The sequence below is a fragment of the Zosterops lateralis genome, assembly GCF_965231275.1.
Source record: "Zosterops lateralis genome assembly, chromosome: 3".
Lineage (NCBI taxonomy): Eukaryota > Metazoa > Chordata > Aves > Passeriformes > Zosteropidae > Zosterops > Zosterops lateralis.
The window spans coordinates 53,117,419-53,142,840 of record NC_139764.1 but is presented as its reverse complement, the minus strand read 5'-3'; the positions used below and the strand labels follow the sequence as shown (position 1 = coordinate 53,142,840).

At 39.2% G+C, this 25,422-nt stretch overlaps 1 protein-coding gene across 4 annotated transcripts in view; it reads left to right on the top strand.

The window, feature by feature from the left end:
* Positions 1–25,422, top strand: part of ARID1B (AT-rich interaction domain 1B) — a 325,115-nt gene that overhangs the window by 171,669 nt on the left and 128,024 nt on the right. For 3 of the 4 annotated variants that reach the window (XM_083856435.1, XM_083856437.1, XM_083856434.1), the window contains exon 5: positions 9,516–9,557. The exons of the other annotated variant lie outside the window; for it this stretch is intronic. In XM_083856435.1, coding sequence (XP_083712561.1) covers positions 9,516–9,557 — 42 coding nt within the window. The remainder of the gene's footprint in view (positions 1–9,515; positions 9,558–25,422) is intronic. 4 annotated transcript variants of the gene reach the window in all.

Genomic DNA, 25,422 nt, shown 5'->3' with positions numbered 1-25,422 from the left:
TAAGATGTATGTAGGGTGGATCTTATGGTGATAAATTTTGCCTTGATGTGATCTGGTGTTTTTTTCAAAAAGCACCACTTTTTTTCAGATAAAGCAAGAAGAAAAATGAAACAGTTCTTGTAGGGTGGGAGTTGAAAGTACTGTGGGAAGTGGTGCTAAATTACAAAAAGGTGCTCAAAAAGGTGTTCTTCTTTTCCTGTTACTTTTTAGATTCCACTAGGTTAAGTTATCCTTCCATTAGAAGTAGGAATAAAGAATGCAATTTATGATTGCAATTGGTTGCAGGACACAGTAAAGGTTTTGAAGTTAAAATCATTTTTTCTGAAGCAGAGTGCTCCCTACATTGTGTTTAAACTCGCCTAAAAATTCTTCTTAACACGCATACTCAAAATAATGTTATCTAAGGTGCAGGAAGCTTTTTCTCCTGAGCACAATAGGAATATGTTGAATCTCTTGAAAACAGTTTCTGTTTTTCAAACACCTATTCTTTTTCAGCATAGATAATTAACGCCTTCTTCACAGTGCTTGGTGCCCTTGATACATCTGTTACCTTTGACAGATCCTTTCTGTTTGCCACCTCTTCCTAACATGCTTCCAATATTTTCAGCAAAAAATAGCTTTGTATCTTTGATGTTGGTTGTATACGGGCTCAATTAAATAAGAAAGCTGCTGACAGAATGGTGTAGAGTCGAAGCTTTGTTTCTGTAAAGATTTTGTCCTTGGTCACTTATCTTCCATTTTTGCTGCAAAATGTTTAACTTGTTTTAGACAGGATGGTTAAGACATGCAGTTTTATCTGGAACTGTTGTGTGTTTTCACTTTTGCAGATGCTATATGCAGTAATTATGTAGAGGTGTAGGTAAAGGGGACAGAAGAGCACTCTGCAACTGCAGCCCTAAGCAGCAAAACCCCATCCCACCGGTGAGGTTTGCTTTAAAACATGCCTTTCTGGAAGTTTCTGGAATATTTAGAAGCAATGCAGCTGTTCATTACCAGCCCCTAGTTGCTGGTGGATGGCATCTTGTATTTAGGCTGAGGAACCCATCTTTGTCTGGAAGGGGCTGTTGAGGCTGTTCAGATGGGCCCTTGGGTGGCTGAGCTGTGGCAGTGAGTGGCTCCAGCCTGCTAGTAGAGGGCAGTGACATGTAACTCTTTTTTGAGGCTTTCCATAATGGTTCCTCTGCAGTTCCACAGCGTGGTAGTGCCCAAAGTCAATAGCTGTAGACACCCTTTGCAGACAAGGCTTTATGTTCCTCAGTTTTGAAAGCGGGGAATTAAAATGAAATCACAGTGTTGGAACAAGAGAGTGAAAAATACAAATGCATTAGAAAAGATGCAGTCACAATACCTAAATAAAAGACTTACTGGTAGCAGTAATTGTTACTGCTTATGTCACATGGTATAATGACAGTTTTTCAGGATTTCCCGCATATTAGAATGCATGAGGTTGGAATTCTGTTTTTATGATACCTACCACTCCTTTCTTAGGGGAAATTAAATGGCAACTGCTCTCAGATTTTGGGTTATGTACAACAGTCATTTTGATCTCTACATTGTCAAACAAATAAATATCAAAAGCATTTTCAGTGCAGTTACTCTGTTTCATGCAGTGTTCTGGTGTGAAAGAACTAATTGCATATTACACATCTTTTGCATATATATATGAAAAACAGTATGACAGGAAAATATAAAAGAATTTGAATATATGCTTACAGAGGGAAAATGTGCATGGGTATGTGTGTGTTTATGTGTATCTTGCCTGTTTTATCTCCTAATGACAAGAACAGATGAGCACGTTACTGCCATGAATTTACTGATGATCCACTATTGATAATGAACCTATGGTGCAGTAAGTTGTGGTGGAATTGTAAGGGATGGGAGGCTGCCCACAGATAGGTCTCACAGGTTTCCCTGCAGTGAGGGTGCACTGCAATCTCAAATGTCGGTTTCTCTGGGAATTGTAATGTTTGTTTCCTGGTGCAGACCTAAATATTTTTGTACTTTTCTGTCTTCTTGACTTTACAGAAATTTCCCCATAGCACACTTTTTTTTTTTTTTCTCCTGAGGTGCTCCTGATATGTGTAATACTGTTGTAAGTATTACATCTCACGAGGCTGATTGTTACTACTTTTAGTTAGCTAATATTTTCTTCTCAGGGATTGGCCTTGTTCCCAGGATTTTGCAAAATATTTGCAGAGGGAGACTAAACCAGCAGGTCAGTCAATAGCACATCCAGCAATGTGTATTGGACTCAGTGCTGGAGATGTTAATGATTTTTTTTTTTAGTTGTAAATCAGCTTACCCAAAAGCACTGACATTTACAAAATACTTTAAAAATACGAGCAGGACAGATCTGTACCACTAACCAGGTTTCAAGAACATGATGCATCATTGTGTTTTTATCTCAAACACTGGCTGACCAAGAACAGAGCTGCTTCAGCAAGCTGCGTCCTTGAGCCACTGTGTTGTCTGTACATGCTAATAAGGAGAATGAGGAGAATTAATAAGCAATTTGAGCTGCAGAATAGTTTCTTGAAACATCTTTTCAACCCTTTTTAACACAAAGTAGCACACAAAGTTACTCTATCATTTAAAGAGGGATCATTTTTGTTACTTAATTTGTACTTCCAACGTAGAAGTTGTGGCTTCAAAAATGAGAACGTTGATCTTTATTATTGCTAGACCCAGTGAACTAAGAGATAAATGACCGATACCACAAAAAAGAAGCAATAAATGAAAGGGAAAGCCTAAGAAAAAGGGGATGCCAGATTTAATGAATAATTACCATAAACTGGGTCACATGGTTTCTAGTTTTTATACAGGTCAAACTGTGAGGTGATAGCATTTACTTAACTGAAAGGCCTGAGTAAGTAGTCTCAACAGCCTTTTTATAGAAAGGGAGACAATTTCAGCTGATCTATCCTTAATTCATGACTGTCACACCTTTATTTCAGGCATACATTCAGGGTCATAACAAAGGTGTGTCTTTGGTATATTTATTCAAGGATTGCCCAGGGAACATGCCCAATACTCATTTGCTACAAACCTGAAACCTAGCCTGAAGTACATCATGACTGCAATTAAAAATAAATAAAACTGATGGCAGGTAGTAGAGAAAAAAGGGAAGGAAGGGTTGTTGCAGTTACCAAAGTTTTTTACCATAGTTCAGTGTGCATTTAAAACTGTGTACACTCTCAGTAAATCCTTGAAAACTGCCAGAATCTAGTGTGGGTCATGTAGGTTTGTCCCTGCTCCAATGAGAAGGACAATTATTTGCCACAATTACTGAATCCTAATTACTTGAAAAGGATGGCAAAGGGAGGAGATGTTAAAGCTAGTTAAACTGAATTTCATGAAGATATTAATGACTATAGCCATATTCATCTTTGAAATAAACTAAGGACTTTGAAAAATGAAAGCTGGATTAACTTCCTATCACCTTTGTTTAAAAGATGAGTTTGGAACTGGTGGTGTGTGGGTGGGTGGGCTAATGGGAAAACCTTAAAAGCTGAAAATCTACATTAGAAAAGGATTATGAGGGTGTATCTGCACCAAGTATTACAGCATCCTTCGTTTTCCATGCTATCCAGGCTATTTCCTATAGGCTGCTCAGCAAGATTGGTGTGTGGAAATAGTAATTGGAATTCCATTTGCATTGCTCTGCACCTGGGCTAATGAGACTGAGTTGTTGGAACTGAGTTGTTGGAACTACAGAGCCTCTCCCTCCCCAGGACTGGAGATGTGTCATGAAGTCCTGCGTAAGTCAGAGGGCAAAAATGAGTACAAGACCGCACAGTTTGAACTGGACACAGTGATGGGGTTTTGTCTTGGCACGACTGAGCAAGAAGTGCACCCCAAGAGCAAGAAGGTGATTTCGCAGTAGTAATTCGAGAGGATGCACCTGTCTTTCCTCATTCTTTTTAGATTTTGTTATCACAGGGAAGAGAGTCCTTTCTAAACTGATTGATCGTTACCAAACAGGGAAAACAAAAGTATTGCAAAATGCAAGTATTAACTTACACATTTGTTTTGTTTTGAGCATATTTTAGAAGAGCCAGAGGCATGCCTTTTTAGTAAGCAGGCAGTTGGCAAAAACCCTCTAGGTATCAGGGAAGCCCTGCGCTATAATTTTCCTAGAATAATAATGTCAAACAAATGACAATAGAAAGCCTATAAAATTTGCAGCCAGCTGGGCAAATTCTCGTGTGAACCACAGAAACTGTAAGTGCCCATATAAAATATTTTGTCTTGATCAGAGCTGCTCCAGTCTACTGTGTCCCTTGCCAGAGTAGCTGTAACCCCATTACCTGCCAGCTGCAAATAGTGGCTCCACTGGGTGAGCTCCGAGGAGCTCCAGCCCAAGTCTCAGAGCAGTGTTAAGTGTGTGCTGTATTGGAAGTTTTTGCTTGGGTAGTTAAATGTAGATCGATGATCCTTTTCAGCATTAATGTTAACAGGATATTACATGGGAATCAGCATGCATCAGGAATTATTATTAGTGCTTATTTTCAGATTCCCCCAGTCAAGATGGAGAAGGCTTTTGTAACCCATGTCTTTTGTAAGTTAGGTTTTTGTCCCTTGTGTACTTGGTATTTCATGTTCTGTTGTTTGGATAACAGTCTGGGCATTAAGCATGGCTGTAATTCCTCCTCTTAATGGTATTCCACTTTCCATGACTCTTGCTTAGTTTCACCTAATCCTATCTCAAGCAATGTCTTGACGAGCCAAGAAGGACCTGGGCCAAGCTGACAATTGAACCAATGTTGAATATGGCTTTGAAGAAGACCAAATTATAATAATTCCTTGTGGCATCTGATCACTAAGTTGTACAACTTTGTACCAAAAAGGCCATGTTCAGTGCTGCACCTCAAGGGTTCTATCTATGTTTCAACTCCTTTTTTCTTTGACAGGAGGTAAAAATGGCTGTATGTAATTTACTGTAAGTTTCTTGGTTGCGATGCAATATTCTTTGTTGAACTGGGTCTGTATGAGTCATTTATTGAAAAGCAAAATAAAACTACTGATAAAGTTTCATTACTTCTGCCAAAAAGAGACTCAAGGCTACTCCCCATCTTGTTTCAGGGTACTCCACACGTTACTCATTGGGTCTTTCAGGCTGACATGTTTATGAATTCTTTCATCTTATAAAAAAGTACTAAATGCTATTCCATTTGACTGTTAAGTCATAGAATACTACATAAGCAGTAGTGGTCCTGGCCATAGCTACCCATTTTGGAGTCTGTGTAAGTTGTGCAGGGAGGTGGGAAGTTCACCTTGTTGTGCACTGGGGAGATTTCTGGACCCCATCCTGGCCAGCCCCAGAAGGCTGCGATTGGACTGACAGTGAGGAGTGGGATGTAGGAAGGGTCAGTTGCCCAGGCATGCCTCAGCTGTGGGATACTCCTGCTTGAACCACTAATTGTGTCCCGTGTAATTGATCCACAGTGTATGGTTGATAGACACACTCCCTAGAATACTACTCCTTCATTTGCCCCTTACCACTTACAATAGCCGCCTACTCCAGAATTGCAGCACACTGCAAGTGTGGTTTGAGTTTGTTTATTAGAAGCAAAAAGACTGTTTGGTTCTTCTGAGAAACTGGGAAAAAACCAACCAAAGAACAGTGACCAAAAATTGCTTTTACATAGAAATTAAATATGGGGCAAACAGCATTCAACTGTAGCACTGTGTTTTGAGGGGCAGGAAGTGTGGACTGGAGCAAAGATTCAGAGCAGTGCCTAGGGGAAAGCTGCTGTATCTGATATAGATATAAATATGTACATGAAATCAAAAGTGCTTCATTTAAGAATCAAGTCTACATTTTTTAGTAATGCAGTGAATTTTTCACTGTAAAAGAAAAACACTCCACCTACCCAAGATAATTACATGTGTACACACTCAGAGCAGCCAACTAAAATAGAAAATGTTTAACTGCCACAAACAGGTATATAATGGGAAGTTCTTAATCAACATCAGATTATCCTAAAGCAATAATGAATGTCTTGTTTACTTTTTTATGTATTGGAATGGAAGGGATATATTCTGAAGGCGATTAAGAGAAAGATGGTGCTTGCCTGATTCTTAAGGTAGTGTTTTCTTTTGCTGTGATGATGTGGGTGCTGATTGAAGTACACGAGCATTCCCGCTAGAGGGGGGTCCACTCAGCCTGGGTTGTAATGCATTTTGGAATTTTTTTTTTTTTTTTTTGGGAAGCTCAGCGTGAGGAAAACCGCATGCTGTCCACATCTTGTTTCAGTCCTTTATGTTGTGTATCTTACGCTGTCAGTAGTTACTTGACTCTTACTTACCTTAACTGTCTTCTATACGAGGCGGTGAAAATCCAAATGGGTGGACTAAGGCACTAGTGCACTGTTGAACACAGTAGTAACAAAGAATACAGAGAATGTTTCATTGTATCATCTGCAAGGTGAGGACTGTTATTTATCACAGAAGTGGTGTGATCGTTCTTGGAAAAGTAGAAGCAGCTTTTTCAGATTGTTCAATAAAATTTTTAATTAGAATTGTTATCTATCTTCACTCCAAGCCATTTTACTGTCTCTGTGAGCCTTATGTTTCTAAAGCATAAAAGAAAATATTTCTATATGTGAAAGAGACTAAGAGTATGTTAAATTAGCTTAAAGTTCTGTTTTACTCTTTGACATCAGAGTTTGTTCTTCCTCTCAGTTTCTTGGTGAAAGGAAGGATTGAGTTTTATACGTGTTGGTCATTGTGCCATGATAATTAATGTGTTTTATAGCTGTGGCAGTTGCGACCATTCTCTTGGCCCTGAGCAGGAACTCCCTTAGCAGAGCCCAGGTGTAGACAATACGCCTGTGCTCTGCAGTGAGGGTCCTGGCGTGTGGGATGGCCTCTCTGCAGGTGAGGTGAGCACAGAGTCCAAACTAAAACTTTGCCCAGTCTGTGCTGGGTTGCCGTGGGGTTTCCATGCCATCCCATCCATGCCGTGCTTCTGTGGGGCAGGGGACAGGCAGCCCTGGACAGGCTCAGTGGGGCTGTCTATCCAGCTGGGACCCTTGGGAAGGAGAGAGAGGAGGAAGGGACAGCAGGGCAAGGGAGACAGAGTTTACTGGGGCTGGCAAGGCATTAGCAACTCTGGTGGATTCAAGGAGGAAGTCAAAGAAGGACCCTGTGGCACAAAGAAGGCTCCATTTTTTCCATTTTTAATGAATCTCCACAAGAGAAATGTAGCACAGTACTAAGCATCCACTCTCTACAATTACCTGAAAGGTAGAACAACTGAGGTTGTAGCCAGGTGGGGGTCAGCCTCTTCTCCCAGGCAACAAGTGACAGGACACAAGGATATAGCCTCAAGCTCTGCCAGGGGAAGTTCAAGTTGGACATCATGAACAATTTCTTCACTGAAAGGGTGGTCAGGTATTGGAATGGGCTGCTCAGGAAGGTGGTGGAATCACTGTTCCTGGAAGTGTTCAAGAAACTACTGGCATGGCACTTGGTGCTGTGGTCTCATTGATGTGTTCCATCAAAGGCTGGACTTGATGATCTTGGAACTCTTTTCCAACTTCTATGATTCTATGATTAATAGGACTGGAGATAGCATCTGGGATATGTGACTACATAAGATCGAATAGAGAAAACTGAGTGAGTTTGAAAAAGTTGTTGGGTCTGTCTAATGGTGGTAGCTGGATGCTGTACCAAAACAGTAAGGCAGGTGAAAAGGAGCATTCACACTTCAGATGTGTATAACATTAACCCTAACCTAGATGCTTCTGATAGTGGAATGGCTTTTTTCAGAAGTTACCTGAGCATCTGAGTAGGGCACTGTATTGTGACAAGTAGTCATACAGTTATTTCCAATCCAATGGTTGATTATTCTTTTTGGCCCTGGGCAAGTCGCTTAACCCTCTGTCTGTTTCTTCATCTGTAAAATATATTATGGATATTTATCAGTCTCACCAGGACTGATTGTTTAATATTTATAAAGTGCCTAAAGGATTAGAAGCTTAATATAAGAAGCTAATATGTATCATATCATTTTAGATTGATTTTATTTACTTGGATTTTTTTCCTACCTCCTATTGAATGAGATGCTATTTTGTAGCCTCTTACTGCCTTTCCTAATTAGCTGGACAGGTCACAGTTGGGTAACTCCAGGTTCATTTTCTTCATTTATTCCTAGTTCCTAAGAATGTTTTATCTCCCTCCCACTTTTTTTTTTCCTCCTTCCTTTTTTTAGTTTAGAGATGAAGAAATACCATATGTTGCTAGATCATGACATAAATATATTTAAGTGCTGCCATCATTGTTAGTTTATCAGCCTTTCCATTATAAACCCTCTTGTTCAGGGGTTTATAACTCTGGCATTATAACATGCTTCAGGGTGAAACTTCACATTCATTTTTTCCCCTCTTGATTTGCTTTAAATCCTTCACTCTTCTTAAGTTAAACTGGAGATTAGATACATTAGTTATAGTTATACTAGTTGTATAAATTATAATGCAGCAGTAGGCATTCTAAATAGGATGTAAATCAGAGAAACAGAGAATTTCCTGGTTGTTAAACTGTGAGCCTGAGAGTAGAGATCTGGGATTCTTTTCATGAGTGTGTCCCTGGCTTGGCACATAACTACTAAAAAATTATTTAACCTCTTCTGCCTTTCTCTTCTCTCTATATATTGGGATAATGACATTTCTGACTTCACTGGTGTATTGGGAAGCTTAATTAATTAGAATTTGTAGAAGACCGAGATTCTCAGGTGAAAGGCGCCAAAGTGTGAAGTATTTTTAAAGAGAAATCGATGTGCCTGCTTTCCTATGCCTGTTCCTGTATCAACTCTAGAACTGTGCAGTGTGTGGCAGCACACACCTGTGGCAGCAAGTGCTTTGATCTGGAGCACCACTCAATGACCTGGCAGCTTGCTTTTCCCAGGCTTTCAAACATGCACTGTATCTCTCAGCCAGCTGCTCTCGGCCTTTGCCTGGGGAGCTTGTGTTCCCTGAGTTCCAGTTTTCCAACAGCTCTCTAGCACAAGACAGGACAGCAGCCTGCAACCAAGACAGAGCTTCCCCTTGTTGCTGTTCCTCTTGGTGCTGGTGCAGAACTACCCAGGCTGCTTAGAAGGTAACAGGAGGGGAGAAGGTCAGAGGTTTCCAGCTTTTCTTTGCAGGGACTTACCATGGCAGATCATTCTGGTTGTGCTCAGGCAGCTTTTTGGTGTAAAAAAACTCTGTATGGAGAAAAATGTTCCAGCTGTAGTACAGTAAATTCTGAGACACTGAAGGTACTCCTGATGTCATTCATGTGGAGGAACCTTGTTTGTGTCATGAGGGATGCTCTCCTACTTTCCTCACTTGAGGATTTCTGTTGTCAGCTGTTAGTTTTGCACATCGTATCATGTGCAGGTTTCCTAGGGCTGATCCAGGCTGGCACCTTCATTTACAGATCTCTTCTTCGCCTGGACTGTGGTGCTTTACTCAGGAGAGAGAGGTTCTTGGTGGTGGCTAAATTTGAAATTATCTTTCTCCTTATAATTTCAGGTTGAAGTCTTGGCCTCCGAGGATGCTACATTTGGACACAAGGTGTGTAGTTTGGTGCAGTTTTGTTACATAGGTCCCAACAATATGAGTTGTTGACAATTTTCAACCTGAGAATTGAGAATTGCATCCATCAATTCAAGAACTTTCCCTTGTGCGTGGTAACCTGAGAATGGCACACAGGCTGTCTTAATCCTTTTCTTGGTATAAAATATGTGGCCAAGTTTTACTTGTGGAAACCCACGTGGAAATGTGTAAGGTCAGCTTAGCAGTAGTTTTTAAGATTGGACTTGCCCAAATGCTGAATTCGTTCTTGTTCCATAGATTTGCAACTCAGAAATTGTACTTGTTGTTCAGGCCCCTTTTCACAGAGGATCTCAAGCAGAAAGTAGTTGACTGAAGAGCTGCATCACCCTGTGTTCAATTGTAGATCAGCGCATGGCGGGCAGTAGCGTGTGTTGGAGAGACAACTTCAGACCTGCCCAGCTCCATGGATGGGCTGTGTCCTACCTAGTGCTCAAGTTTCTTTGGCCAGTGAGCATCGTGGTGATGACCACTGTTTTAACAGAGCACTAATAGGAGATGATTTTAATCAGGGCAGATTCTGTGTAGGCTATATCTAGTTATCTAGGAAGAGAGTGGATGGGGAAGGGAAAAAGGAGATGGTAGGAAGAGTAGGCTAAATCATGACAGTGAAGAGTTTCCTGCTGCTGAAGACCCATATGCTGTGATGCTGCTGCAGGTGAAAAAATAGCAGTGCTATTACTATTTAGGTAAAAAGTAAAAGCAAGAAAATCTTAAATAAGTTCTCCAGGTTTATTTGGAATTCTGGAATACAATAAGCAAAATTAACCAGCAGAAGAAAAAAAAGCTTTAAAAGCACGTAAATATTCATGATCCCAGAATTTACATTGTGTCTCTATTGTACATTTTTTATGTTGATATGTGATAAGTGATTTCAGTAAATTATTAGAAAACAAACAGAGCTACTCTGGTATTATTTGAAGTATATAATGTATGGTAGTCTGCAGTATTTTCTGATTTTTATTTAATACCCAGCAAGCATACAGAATATTCTTTGAATATTTAATAAACCTGGAGGGTCAGCTCTTGTGAGCTCATCTCCATAATCCTTCAGACTAGGTGGGTAAATAGAAATATTACTGATGATTATTGTCGCCAGTCACTCTTTGAGCTAAAAAAAGCACTGTGGAGGAGGCTTCTAAGGCTTTTTCATGGCTAGATTTACAAGGTGTTTTTATGTCTTGTCAGCCTGATGGACATCCTTTGAAACTCCTTTTTATTACAAAAACTTTTAAGAGTTTTCTGTTGCTAAGCTTCAGTTTTACAAAACTGAATCAGTACTGTTGCCAGCTCTGAACATCAATGTCCAGAGTCCCAAGCATCTTTTGTCCTAAACTTCATCTTCAGAACCATCAGGATCTTTTAAACTCTCTTATAATAGTAGCTTTATGATGTACAGTGAACCATGTATGTCTAGGAATGTCATGTACTTTTTATCAATCAAAAAGGAAGCTAACTGTATAATCCAAAACTTGTTAATGCCAGAATTTATTTCTGCTGTATATTTAGAGATGCTGCAAAAACACTTTCTTCCCTTCTCTCCCTTCTGAGATGCTTTCTTTACTGTCTGTCTCAATGACAAATAAATGCTAGTCTTTGTTACATTAACAGATGAGTTGGTATGCCAACAGTGAATGTGTATAAGCAAAATTTTTAAAATGAAAAACAATTAATTTTATAAATTAGAAAGTAAGTTGAATACCAGATAACACAGTTGAGAAGGATGTAAGGTTAGAGATTTACACCATGCAATGCTGTCCTTAGTACCTGCTTTTTGCCTGAATTTTCCTCCAGGGCTATTGTAGACTGTTGAGAGGACCTGTCTTTTTTGGGTTTGGGTGTAGCATATATCTCAGCTTGAAACATTGTAGGCCCTCTCTGTATGCAAGAGCAGAAGAATAGTTTGCTGCAGGGGATGACTCTTCTTTTGACTGCATCCATTCCACCTATCCTTAGATGCCACTTAGTTTTAGGCTGTTGACAGGCTGTGTTGCCTGTAGATACATACCAGAATAGTGTCTTTTAAGAAAGGATATTTGTAGACTACTGAAAGAGAATGTACAATGTCATTTGTTATTCTTAAATTCTCTGTGATTTCAGTCTCTTGGTAAATATGCATACTGGCAGCAAATGGGGCTGTTTCCCAGAAAAAGGTTCTGAATGAGACATCATGGTTCAGCTTCACTGTAGTTATCATTGGCAAACTGAAGATCTGGCTGATGTACCGTGCCCCTTGAATGGTTGAATCTTGGATGATGATGATCATCATCGTAAGTGTTTGTAGAAATCAGCTTTTGAACAGGATGCTTTTGAAGCAAGTTAGGCATATTGATTTAGACAAATCAAAATATTTAGTCCAGAAAATTAAATGAAAACAAAAGAAATTGTGTCAAACTGTCAAAATACCCAGGGAAAAGGCACCTTGAAGTACCAAATCCTATCTTTTCTCCTTAAGCATGGAACAGCTGCAAAGTGCAAACCATGAATAGTAGTCCTTAAAAATGTTTCCTCCTCCTCAACTTTCCCCAAACAAGTGTAGGACATAAGGAAATTATTAAAGTAAAAATTACATTTTAATGTGAACTTCTATTTTCGTTTTGTGCATATGTGAAACCAGTACTGTTTAAAAGGCCATAAAAATCTAAGCACATTTTCAATCAGTTGAAAAAGAAGTTGTTGTTTGTTAAGTATAAATATGTACAGATTGGATTGCATTGCTGTCCAAAGCTTTCTTCTGGTTGAATAGAAGGAAGTAAACCCATTCAGCTTTCTGTGTAACTAATTTTACAGAAGGAGGAAGCTGCTGGTGTGCTGTAACAGCTTTTTCAAAGATGGTACATGTAGTGTTCAATTTAATTTACACAATTATTTGTGTGTGTGTGTGTGTGTGTGTGTGTGTGTGTGTGCTTGAATGCATGTTTGTTTTTAAAGAAAAAAAACCTTCCAGCTTTTGACTGGTTATTTAGTTTCAATATTTAGAAGGGTTGTGATGTATGCATGGAGAGATACATACATCTCTTACATATGGAAATACGTAGGGGGAATGACCCACGTAGCAAATCATGAACAGCTGATAGGTGATCTGGGAGAGGCTTAACAGTTATGCTGAGGATAAACTTACATTTATAATAAGTTCCTTCAAAACTGTAGCTGCCAAGAAAGTAACGTAGAGTAAGAGTGAATAGATGGAGTGTATATCTGCCTGAGTCTGCAGTCAACACACAGGAATGTACTTCGAAGTTGGAAGCTCTTTGAGTCCCATTAATCTTACTAAAGCCTAATGATGACGTGTAAAATACTAACAGTACCAATTTATTTTGTGTTTATTTTAGCTGAGTAGGAACTTGGATTTTAGCAGATGGGACCAGTGTTCGCAGATGGCAGAGAAAATAATGGAATACAAAGATGTGAAAAAGAAAGAAAGAAAAAAAATAAGATGCCCAGGGCAGAAGTAAAAGGTGTAAAACGTTTAACCATTTTGAATGTTGCTGATTTAAAGACCAAGGCAATGAACAAATAAAAATAGGAGTGTGGGAGTTTTTAAAATCCTCCTAAGAGATTCAGATGCTCAATTTCCATTAGAACCTTTTTATCCCTGAGGTGGAATTGAAAATCTTAGTCTGGAAGGTTGGTTATTATATAAAGATTTAACCTACATTTTATTGTTGTAGGAGCTGCACGTTGGTATCAGTTGGAATTACGGTGTCAAATGCAGTAGCACACGCTTCATACAGGCTGCAAATGGTGTCTGGCCCTATCTAGAGAACAGGATGCCTGACTTTTTAAATACCTGTGCTCAGTTTACTCTCCCTCCCTTTCCCTAAGGCTTTTACTGTCAGCATCCACCTGACCCAAATAACGTAGAGCAGGGGAGGCTTCATTCAGTTAAGCCTGGTGAGATCACCTGGTGCAGGTCCCAACGTGTCTGTGGACCTGTGCAGTGCCATAAGCCGTGCTGGCAGCGCTGGCCGCAGAGCCCGCCCTCCGCAGCTAATGCCGAGGTGCACTGATCCAGCTTAGTGCTGCATTAATATAAATAAGTTTGTTAATGGCAGTCCAGCAGCTACATGTCAGAAGGCTCACAAGTTTGTGCAACAGGAAAAGAGACACTTCTGTTCCCACAGTGGGGGAGCTCCACCAAGAACAGGACTCTCTTATTTGGTAGTGAGCTTTAATCCTTCCATTGTGTGTCGTTTTAAGCTGTGTTGTGATGTAATTGGCTTAATCATTACTATTATGTTGCTTTGCACAAGTTAAGATTGTAATTTGACATATGGAAATAAATGGCAACTGGATTAGTGATTTGCAGGTGTCATTTAAAAACGGGGCAGGGAAGAAAGCCTTTCATATTTTGCAAGTGGCGTGTTTGCTAATGTACAGAGGCAGAATTTACCGCACAACTGCATCTCACGCTGGTTTGAAGTAGGAGCAAGCTTCACCTGTTCTTTTCTAGGACTGTGTGCTGCTGGGGCTGAGGAAAAAGAATCTCATTCCCGATGGATGTGTTCACTGTAGGAGTGATTTTATGTTTCCTTTGCAGAAGACAAATACAGGAGTAAAGCTCTCTCTTTGATCGAGAAATGAGCATAATGGAGAGACAGCTCTATCAAAGAAGTACAGGAGGATGGTATTTCTGATGCGGATGTGTCTGTGCCTGTACGGTTGAGCTTCCAGCATTGTTCGTGGAACTAGCCGTGGTTTTGTTTTATGACACAACATAAAGTGATGACCTTGTCTCCATAATTTAGTAACTCTGGAAGTTGTTTAGAGAGTCTGTTCCTAAGTCTTTTAAAGTATGTACTGCTAGATTGCATTTTTAAAATGTTCTTTCTCTGATATGATACACATTCTTAAGAATCAGATGTGCTCAGGACTAAAATATTTTTCCTCTCAAATATAATATTTTTACTTGAGTTTATTCAGGTGTTTTTTGGGTTGCTTTGGTTGGGGGAGTGTTGGGCAGAGTGGGGAGGTTCATGCTTTTGGGGAGTGGGGGGGTAGGTGGGGGTTGCTTTCCTCCACCTTGTAGATGCTGCATTATTGCAACAATCAGCACATCATGGTGCATCTTCTGCAGTCTACTTATTTTTATATCCCAGATAGCAGAAGTTCAAATCCCGAAGGTAAATTGAGCTACACAGTGTAGCTATGTGTCAGCTTCCTGGTTTGAAGCGCAGGACATCAAAGGGAATACATTTGGTGGCTGACTGTGAGTTATGACTGTGCAAACCTAGAAAGAAACTGTTTTTCTTGCAGTATCCATAACAGAACCCTTGAGCTATGAGATGGAGATGGCATAAGATAAAAATTGAGAGACATGTTCTCATGTGAGAAAGTGAGAGACACTTTTTATTTTTTTTTCTAATGTATTAGCTTGATTGCAATAAAATAGTACTTCTTGGAAAGAAAAAGAAAATAACCAATTGAAAGAGAAGAAAAAGTAGACATAAAAATTTGCTCTCTTCTAATGCTCGCCTTAAGACAGCTTTCTTTTGTTGAAGGCTCTAAGCAGCCTTTGCTCCTGCCATCTGGTGGTTGCTAATAACAGTTGCATCTTCAAAGCCAAATTAAATTGTTTTAAAGCAAATTAATCCTGTTCAGAAGAGAATCTTTTTAAGGGTCAGAATTAACTCTGTCTTGATGTGTTGACACTTGGATTGTCTGTGTGTACGTAGTGTATGGGAAAATATAGAGAAACGAGTCCTCATTTACATCTGTCTTTGCACTGTTGTCTTAGATAGGAACGTGGGAGTTGTAAATAAGTTTTTGGATTTGCTTTAGCTTAGAAAAAATAGATATTCATATTAGCCTCCAGTAAATTCTATTTTGCTACTCATAGGAGAGTTAGGATTGCATGTTTCCACAGTTCTGTTTTTCATTCTTTGTGGACTTGTTTCACCTGAGGTATTCAAATGAGTAAAAGGATTTTCCAACCTCTTTTCATAGACTCATTGTTAAAGTTGTTTTGGGGTTGCTAAAGTCTCCTGAATGCCCTCTGCCCTGGATTTTTTCCAAGAGTAGCAAATGGCATTATAGCAGGGAACATGGCACTCTTATATTCTTAGGGACCCCTTACAGATGTATCCAAGTGTTTTGAAGTATTTATAACTAAGCAGCAACTTGAACAGGTTTCTTTCTGAACAACCTGTGCATATCACTGCTAGGCTATTTGTGACAGTCCAAGAAAACACAAAACCAAGAAATTATGATTGTGTTTTACAAATTTCATCTCCAAAATCAGTAGTTCTTAATTTCTGGTAACTTTAGTCTCAATAAATACCTCTGTGGTTTGTGGGTTTTTTTCCTCAATTATTTTTATGCTAATTAAGAGGCACACCAAAAGATTTATGGCCATAGGTTCATCTCCATCCATCATACAGTTCCTAACTGTGGTCCAGCTTTTTCCTGAGTGCTGTAGGCAGTAGAGGAGTGTATCTAACCACCTTGAGTATGGAGGGTGATTCCAAACAGCACCCACTTGTGGTGCCCCACCCTTACGACTTTGTCCTGCTTCCCATATGGAGAGGATTTTAAAGCTCTCTGGGAGGATGGAAAAATAGTGCAGGCTTCCTGGAGATTGTGATGCTTCCTTGTGCAGTGGAGGTGGATCTGGACAATTCCATAACAATTCTGCATAAAGAAGAAAAGGCAAAATGATACCCAGAAAAGGAGAAAAAAAAGCTATGTTAGCTGAGAAGCCCCACTTGGCAGAAAGTCAAGATCAGCTGGAGAAATGACGTAATAAGAGTTGGTTCTCTCCTCCTTGTGCCCTGTGCCCACACTCCTGTAGTCTCAGGAAAGACAAGGCAAGGTGAGGCTTTTGGGAGGACCTGTCTCCTGTGGCAATGTCCCTGTATGTGTACAGCATGTCAGGCTTTCTTGGATATTTCCTTTTTTCTTCTCTTGCCAGTGATCCAAGCTAGCCATAAATATATGTTTAATGTTCCTTTTCAGCGTGAAGCATCTCATGGTGCTTGCAGAATAAATACTGATGGCCTCAGGGTTAGGCTTAGGCAGTTTACATGGGTATGTGGTAACATTTATTTTACAAAGCTCACAAGCACTCTGTGGCAAGCTGGAGTGAGCACAGATGGTAAACGTGCCTTCCTCAGCACCCTTGAACATTGTTGGCCCGTGGTTGGCCCCGTGCCCTGCAACCAGCTGGGATTAGTGCTAAAAAAATGTAAACTGCTGTCTTTCTTCCTACATCATCTTTACTTTTGGACATACATAAATGTGATGAACAACCTGCCTCTCCTGATGAACTGCAACAGTTTAGGTTAACTGCATGGTTTAGGTTATCAAGGTGTGGATGTGGCCACATTTTCGATTTTGATATGAATTTATATGAATTTAAAGCTCCCGTTGCCTTTCTTCACTGAGAGTACCAGTGTGGAGTTTTCAGAAGATGTGTATGTAATTCAAAGCAAGTGTTAGGTATTTGCTCAAGTGATGTCTGTAAGTAAGAATCACAGGGTGGTTTGATTTGCAAGGAACGTTAAAGATCATCAAGTTTCAACCTGCCTGTCATGGACAGGAACACCTTTCAATTGCATCAGGTTGCTCAGAGCTCCATCCAAGCTGGCCTTGAACAGCTCCAGGAATGGGGCATCTACAGTCTTTCTGGGCAACTTGTTCCAGTGCTTCACAACCCTTACAGTAAAGGCTTGGCAACTAATTTTGCTTTTCTGATTGATGAGTATCCCTCTTTGGGCGTCCTATGCCCATTTAGATTGCCACTATATTAAAATGAACTGCTGTAACATTGAACCATCCAGCTTTTGTGGTGGCATCAGCAGCAGCAGCAGCAATCCATATTTCCCCCTGCTTCTTCTATGAAGAGGCAGTCTGTAGTATGTTTTTTTTCTTTCCAAACGTCAAAGAAATGCCAGAAGAGTGCAAAATTTGGTACTGTTTTCATGGTGGGAATATGCATCTCTTCAATGATTTTTGAACCCACCATTTAACACCAGTCACTACATTGCAGTGACTTAAGTTACTACCAGGGAAAAATAATTTATTTTCTCAGTCTTCCTTCTGTTACTCATTAAATTTTAACTGGTGGGTGCACTCAGGCAGCCTGAGTCTGATGTGCCTGAGCTGTCTGGCTGGGTGTGCTGCTCAGCATCCTCCCTCGCTCAGCTGCCTCCTGTTGACATGTAAACGAGGGTGATGCTTGCCTGATCAGGCGGGACCTTTACAGTTCCGTGTGGCCCCTTTGATTTACACTGCTGGTTTGAACTTGGAGGGAGTATCAGGTTTACCAAGTCATCCAACAGTCAGAACACAAAGTTAACTTGTAAATACCTGCACATTTTAAATAAATGTTGAGGCAGGTGGTCTCTTTAGGGGTGGGAAGATAGCAGTTCAGAATATTTGCAAAGAGTTCCTCCTTGATGGGGTGAGCAAGTTAGACCAGATTTCTTTCTCTTCTGTAAATTCTACCTGATTGTACAACTGGTGGGACCAGAATTGTGCCCTCCAGCAACCAAGCCCACCTTGCTACAGAAAACATGCTCCCATTCAGATTGGGACTTAAAACAACAGAAACTTCACAAGTATTTATTTTTTAATAAAGCTACTGTTAATGCGTTTGCCTTTTTTTTTTTTTTTTTTCTTTAATAGCATACCTTTTTAGCAGCATGAAACACAGATACAGAAAAAAAAATTTGCTATTTGCTACGTGGCTGCTTCTCCTGATATCAGAATTGGCTTGTTAAAACTAATGCTAGGTTTGAGGAATAGGAATTACAGAGAGGAGTGTGACAAAGTTGTTGGGTAGACAGATGTGATTTAGATTTTCATTTCCCTTCTTTTTTTTCCTGAGACAAAGACAGGTGTGTATCATCGTTCAGAGCTGTGCTTTGCTGGAAAAAGTGCTGTTGACATGTTGCAGATTTCAAGAGGAAAAAACGATGACAATAATGCAGAATCTGGAGCTTTTTACTGAACATATATTTCTTTTACAAAAGACGTAATTTTTTAACTGTGAAACTTCAATTATTTCAGTTTGCTTTTTAAGATTATTTCTTGTCAGATGGGGTTTTCAAGTGAATTGTGATATTGATGGATAATTCTATTAGATTAGTAATACTCTGAGAAATATTGTTTTTCAAGGTCATTCCTTTTATTTTCTTGGTGAACAGTTAATTATGCAGCGTCTTCATATTTTCTTATATAGGAGGATCAAGATTACAGGTCACTTTGGCATGATCTTCATACTGTTCCAATGCTTTACTTTTTTTTATACTATACACGTGAACTATTGTGACAGATTCCTAGTGTAACAATAATTCTGTGTTTTATGATTTCACTACTAAATCCTTGCTGCTACATGAAAAAGACAACAGACAAATGTACGGTTTATTAAAACTTGCTTTACCATTTTAATCTGAAGCAAAATAAGCATTATTTGTGACGTTCAGTTTAACGTGACTGTCTGTTTTCATTCCATCATCCAGTTCCACCCCCCCCCCCCCCACTTATCAAGATCTGTTTGAATCTCCCTCAGCCTCCTGTGAAACTTCCTTATGCTGTTATTTCTTGTGTCAGAACTGATGTACCGATTACCTTGTACATGTAATCTATATCTAGGGTGGTTTTACAACTTCAGTCCTTGTACAAGGGCTGTGCACCGATGGAGGGATGTACACCTTAAAATCATCTGTGGGAAGAGTGGTCAGAATACATGCTAATTTAAAAATTAATAAATGTATTTTAAGAAGTGAGTTAACTGCTCTTTATGAAAGAAAGCAATGAAGTGAATCACGTGGAACTGGTTTATGTTGCATCAAAGTAACTAAATACCATTATAGCACATATGATTTTGCAAAAGCTTTACAGTAATGTAGGTATGGTTGTTTATATGCTTATTAGCTTGTAGGTTTTTTTAGCCGTGGTGTGTGCAGAATGCTGCCAAGGTCAAAGTTGTTAAGCTTCCCCAAGTAGTACTGAGAGAAGAAATTATGTTAGGTAAAGCACTGGGGTTTTTTAAGTAACTTCTTTCTTTCTTTCTTTCTTTCTTTCTTTCTTTCTTTCTTTCTTTCTTTCTTTCTTTCTTTCTTTCTTTCTTTCTTTCTTCCTTTCTTTCCTTTCTTTCCTTTCTTTTCTTTCTTTTCTTTCTTTTCTTTTTTTGCCAGCAGTATTGTGAAGAAGGATCTTGAAGGAGAAATTGGGGGATGCTGGGTTTGGAAACAACATGGAATTAAGGAAATAGGATTAGAAGTGCAGTCTTTGGTGGAACAAGTGTTGAAGGTGATCACAATACTGTCAGGATCCTTTGTGTTGTCTAGCTTAGTTATAGAGAGGTTTGAAAAGTGAGAAGGAGTAGTTCACACTTGATACAGTGAGCAAGGGAAAGCTAATGGAGCACATTAAAAATGCAAGCTGACCTAGATATACTGTTGAATGGTGCAATGTGGTTTGCAGCATTATATGGCAGGCTGCAGCATCTTGTTCACCAGAATAAAAGCTAAAAAAGCTGGTGATAATACTGCATTGTTTACAAGTTGAAAGAGAAGATAGAACAATTGGGCTGTCCTGTTCTATTTCATAGGTGACCTCAAGTAAAACAACAATTTTTCAAAGCAGCTATTGATTTCTGTTAAATGTATGTAATATTTATGTTTTTAAAAAATTATAAAAATCACTTCTGAGGAATCGTCAAGGTACATGGCTCATTGCCACAAGTTGTCTGCTTTCTGCGCTTCCGTTAAAGCTGCTTGTACACAGAACCCTGGAAGAAGAAAGGAAAGTTAATACTATGCTAACAGTTAAAGATCAGAGCTAAATTCTTTCTCTCCGGAATGTGATGATATTCAGAAGGGAAAAGGGTGGCAGAATCCGGCCATTAATCTTATGATACTTAACTTCCAGATTAACTTTGAAGAAGTGTTTCAAGAAGTGTGAAATTATCAGAAAATGTTAATGTGGTATTATTTTTCAGATAATACTAACATAACTTTTAGCTGCTGTTTGAAACTTGATCATCAATTACTCATTTTAGTACTGAGACAATTTCAACTTGGAATTATTATCTTAACTTATTTATAAATAGCAACAAAAGCTTACAGAGGAAATGTTGACATCCTCCTGCCTTGCATTTGCCTTGAACTGTGTAAATGCAGGCATATATGATTGGTAAATTATATATTTTTATAGGACTAGCTGGTTTGAAATTGATTTTTTTTTTCCTAGGGCTGTATGTTATAATGCATTTTCAGCTGGTAGAATAATAATAAAAAGGGCTTGCGTGTACCTGTGATGCATTTGATTCCTCCCTGCAGTGACTCATTGTGGATCTCTTACAGCTAAGTGCTTGTTCCTTGTGATCAGAGGAAAATGCTACACACCTTCTGCTTCGTGCCTATTAAATTCAAGTTTCTATTGTAGGCAGCATTACACACCTATCTTTGAGAATTAAAGGAGGAAAAATATGAAGAACAGTTAAGTGAAGTGAAAATTCAAAAAGCCACTTTGTTCACCCTCAGCCCTAATTCTGATTTTTAATGCATTTCTGTTCTCATGCTTGCTTTTTCCAAATTTACAAATTTTTCTTTTATTCAGAGCCCCAGTCTTTGGTATCGTGTTGAAATTAATGACCATAATGGCACTTGCTCTTTTCTGTGCCCTGGAACGCAAATGATGGATACCAACCTTTTTAATCCCGTTACATTAAAGATAACACAGTTCCTTTACCCAGACCAGCATTTTGAGTTGAGGAAGGGATTGTTTTCTCCAATTTTGTTATCATTTTTCCCCCTCACCTTTTTCATTCCCTGAGGGGCTGGTCTGGAGAACAAAGTGTCTGTGTTCCTGGGAACAGAAATAGATTGTTCCATTCATAATTTAGTGATCTATTTCTGTTTGGCAAAGTTAAGCACATGCTTAACTTCAGGTCTGTGATTAAATCTCACTGACTTCAGTATGACTTAAATGTTTTGCAAAACTGTGACTTTTATTCCTATTTCACAATCACATCATTCCTTCTGTCTCATTGCTTTTTTTTTTTTCTTTTTCCCTCCTCTGCCATGCTGCAAGTTGACTGTGCTTAGTGTCAGCAGTTTATGTTCTGCATGTTTAATGAAGGCCATGGCTCAGCTCAGCATAGCCCTTCCCCTTACGCTAACAGAATTTTGATAAATGAGATTTCTTCATGTGGAGAACCAAGAAGAGGCTTTGATGGGAAAAGGCAGGGCATGAAATCAGCAGGTGTCAGGGTGTGCAAATCACAGGCGTTTTAAACCAAAACCAAAATAAAGTAGTTGTTATGACTAACTGTCTTCAAAATGTGTAGCTTCCTATGAAGCACAAAAAGGGTTTAACAATGCACCAGCAAAACAAAAGTAGATTTGGAAAGCAGTAATCTGAACCAGTGTGTTCCTACCTTCCTTGTTGCTCTGTATTCCCTGTGCCTACCACCTCAATTGTCAAAGTATGCTATATATAGGCAATTGGATTACAATAATCATTGCTGAATTTAGTACGTGGAAATGTGTTTCAGTTGTGGTTTATATCCTGTGTTGATCCAAACCATGAGAAAAATCTATTTTATGCCCACTCAGGTTATTGACTGCAATAGAGGGAACTAGTGGTAGATAAAAAGAAAGTGCCAGCAGATATTGAAAGAAATCTTTTAAACTAAGGCACACTTCTATGATCCTTCCTCCTTTTCCATTTATATGTTCATTTTTCTGATACTGCTCACTGCATTCTACTCTCCCACCTCTATCCCACCTTTCCAGTCTCTCTCCTTCATGCAGATTTAGCTTGTTCAGTGATTGATTTCCTATTCAGACTATATTGCTGTGTAATTTTAAAAAAATGATTTTGTGTGCTAGCATGTGCCAGTGAGGTATTGGACTGTTGAAATAACATCAAATTCTTCACTGAAGATTATAATCTGACCTAAATGATTCAAGGGCAGAAATGGATCCTCCATACCTAAAACCGGAGCTGTTTTATTACCTTAACTAGCATTTCATAGGAGTTTCTGCAGCTGTAGTGCATTAGCAATGAGTTGTTTTTATTGGAGAGTTGAAGAGAAAGGACAGTTGGTATGGTTATAGTAATTAATAAATAACATAGTTAATTACTCTGCTGGCTCTCCACTATGTTCAGAGATTAATTTAAATCAATTTGTGCTTGCTTTTATTAAAATACTCATAACTGTATTTTTATACATATGCAAAATATAAAAAATATATACACAAAGCTGTGTATTTAAATATAAATGTAAAATTTTATTTCTTATGTATCTATGTTTAGTTACATAAGCTTTTTTCTCTTTTTTTTTTGGCAGGATTTTTGCATGGCTTCAAAAGAGATAATTGCTGATCTTGTAATTTTTTCATAAATTGGTTCATACCTGGGCACTAAATCTTCCTGTAATGTCTGTAAAAAGTTTCTTAGGATTTTCTGCTCCTCTCCACTTGCTCTCCTTCCCTCCTGTCAGCCAGCTGCTGATAGGACCTTGCACAGCTGGGAGAAGCTCAGTGTGACTGCAGCATTCCTCCCTGCAGAAAACCAGTACCAGCCCCAGGTACTCCTTCTGGGCCGTCACTTTGTGCTTTTCATTTTTGTGCCAAACTGGAAGTCACAAGTTTAAAGTCAAAATACATGAACAAGGAATTGTGTGGCTCACATTATCATCCGGCATATGTGATGCATACACACATTGTGGCACAGGCCCAGTTGCTGGTAGTGATGTGCAGAACTATTTGGTTTGTAGCTTACTTAGTCCACCACTCTTCCATTCTCTTTACCAGGGAGTCAGCATTATTTGAAGTGGGCTCTTAAGGTTTGTTTCAGACACTTTTTTCTCATAGCAAGTGAGAGTTGGGCTAAAATAATCTTGGATGGGATTGTGCAGAGAATCAAGTTGGTACTCCATGACCCAGAAGAACAGTGTGGGGCAGATCCCTCTCTGATTTCAGAGGGATTGAGCTAGGACTTGAAGATACACTAAAATTCATCCTTCTGAGGAAGAAATGTGTGCCCTCATTTGTCTGGGCTGTGCTCATAGTGTTTTGGGATTACTGGAGAGAAGCTGTGCATGAGTAATGTGCTATGATCATATCATCATCAGATTTGAAATACAAGATCTTAGTAAAACAAAGAAAACCAGTGTTAAAAGGTAAAAAGAGAACTATGTCCTTTCCACATTTGAGAGTTAAATCCTGTTTATTTTGCCTGAAATTGTAGGGAGTTGGATAAAGACTGGTTACATACTTTTAATCCCTGATCACTAAATCCCCCAGTAAAGTGAAGCCAAAGAAGTTGCTGGGGTTTTTTTGCTCCCTGCCACTTATTTCCTTCAGACCAGACAGAATGAAATCTTCAGTCTAGAATAGAAATGTTTCAAAAGTATGTAATAAAATCTTTCTGCAGTAATTTCTAAAATATTGGATTATCTTGTGAAATAATTAAAAGTAATTAAAAACAGCAGCTTATATGGCAGCACCTGGTTCTTTCTGCTGCAGCTATTGCCACAGTTTCTTCTTGTTAATCTTTACTGTGAATATACGTTTTGCCAAAGAGCATTGCTAACTAAGATTTGGAGTTAGTTTATGATATTTTACAGTGAGTTACAGTCATTATACTCTAAACTATGACAGTGTAATTTAGAGATTGCATTCCATACATACCCCTTTTTGTCGTGTTCTGGCAAAGACCATCCTTCTGCTAAATCTGATGAAATATACATTCCAAATCCCAAATGTGCGCACACTTAAAAAACAACCCTACTGAGAATGCCTGTCACTTCATGGTGTTGCCCAGGACATCAGTGCCTTACCTTTACATCCCCACAATGCAAATTGTGCTGTGCTGAACTGCAGCAGTAACCTCACTCCTGGGGGAGCTCTGTGGGCTGGGTGCCACAGCTCTGTGGGGAGCAGTGCCACCCTGGGCAGGATGCTCCTGCTTAACCATAAATATTTCAAGAGCCCTCAATTAGAGGGCTTTCCAAAATGCACAGTTGTGTGGAGCCTGAAGTCTACCCAGAACTAGGTGCCGTGGTGTACAAAATGTGAAATGAACTTCCAGTTAGGCCCAGATGATTGCTGTGCTTCAGCAGAGGAGAAGAGTTTGTCTTCTCACTTTGCTACTGGCACAGCTTTAAGGTGTGGGGGCAAAAAAAAAAGCCCTGTCAGGTCTGGATAAATTTCCAGATCTTTCTCTGGTTAGAATTGTCTCTTCTTATTTTAGTCTTGTACTTCCAATTTTGCTCTGCAAAGTTATTTGAGTTCAGCATGTTCTAATTTAAAAGTGAAAGATGGTTTTTGCTGCACTGAAATACATGTGACCATTGCACTGTGGTCTCCTTGCATACTTCAGCAAGCCTGGAATGTCTCACTCCAGGGTTTGCTTCCCTCAAGGCTCATCTCTCTGTGTTTTTATAAAGAGATGAAAGGTGCAGAAAAGGGCTAGTGTGTTGAATGGAAGTTCATTGTCTTGATCTTTGATTTATCCCCTTATCTAGATGTAGAATATCTTACACTTAAATATTTTAGTAACTTAGGGGAAAGAACTGTAAAGTAATACGTTTTTCTAAATTTAATTTTCAAAATGCCAACAAGCTCAGTACATTCTGGGACATGTAACCTCAAAGCACAGAGAGTCTGAGTGAGCCGCTCGACTATGTAAATTGATCAAACACCAGTCAGTAGATTGAAGTGTACATATTTGCATATGTACACTTGTATATGACACTTGGTCTAGAAGAGAGTGGATTTGCTTTGCTGGAAAGATGTTCAGTAAAAGTGAATACGACCATTTTGACATCTAGGCTAATCAGTTTAAGAGCAAGTTGCCTTGTTTCTGTAAT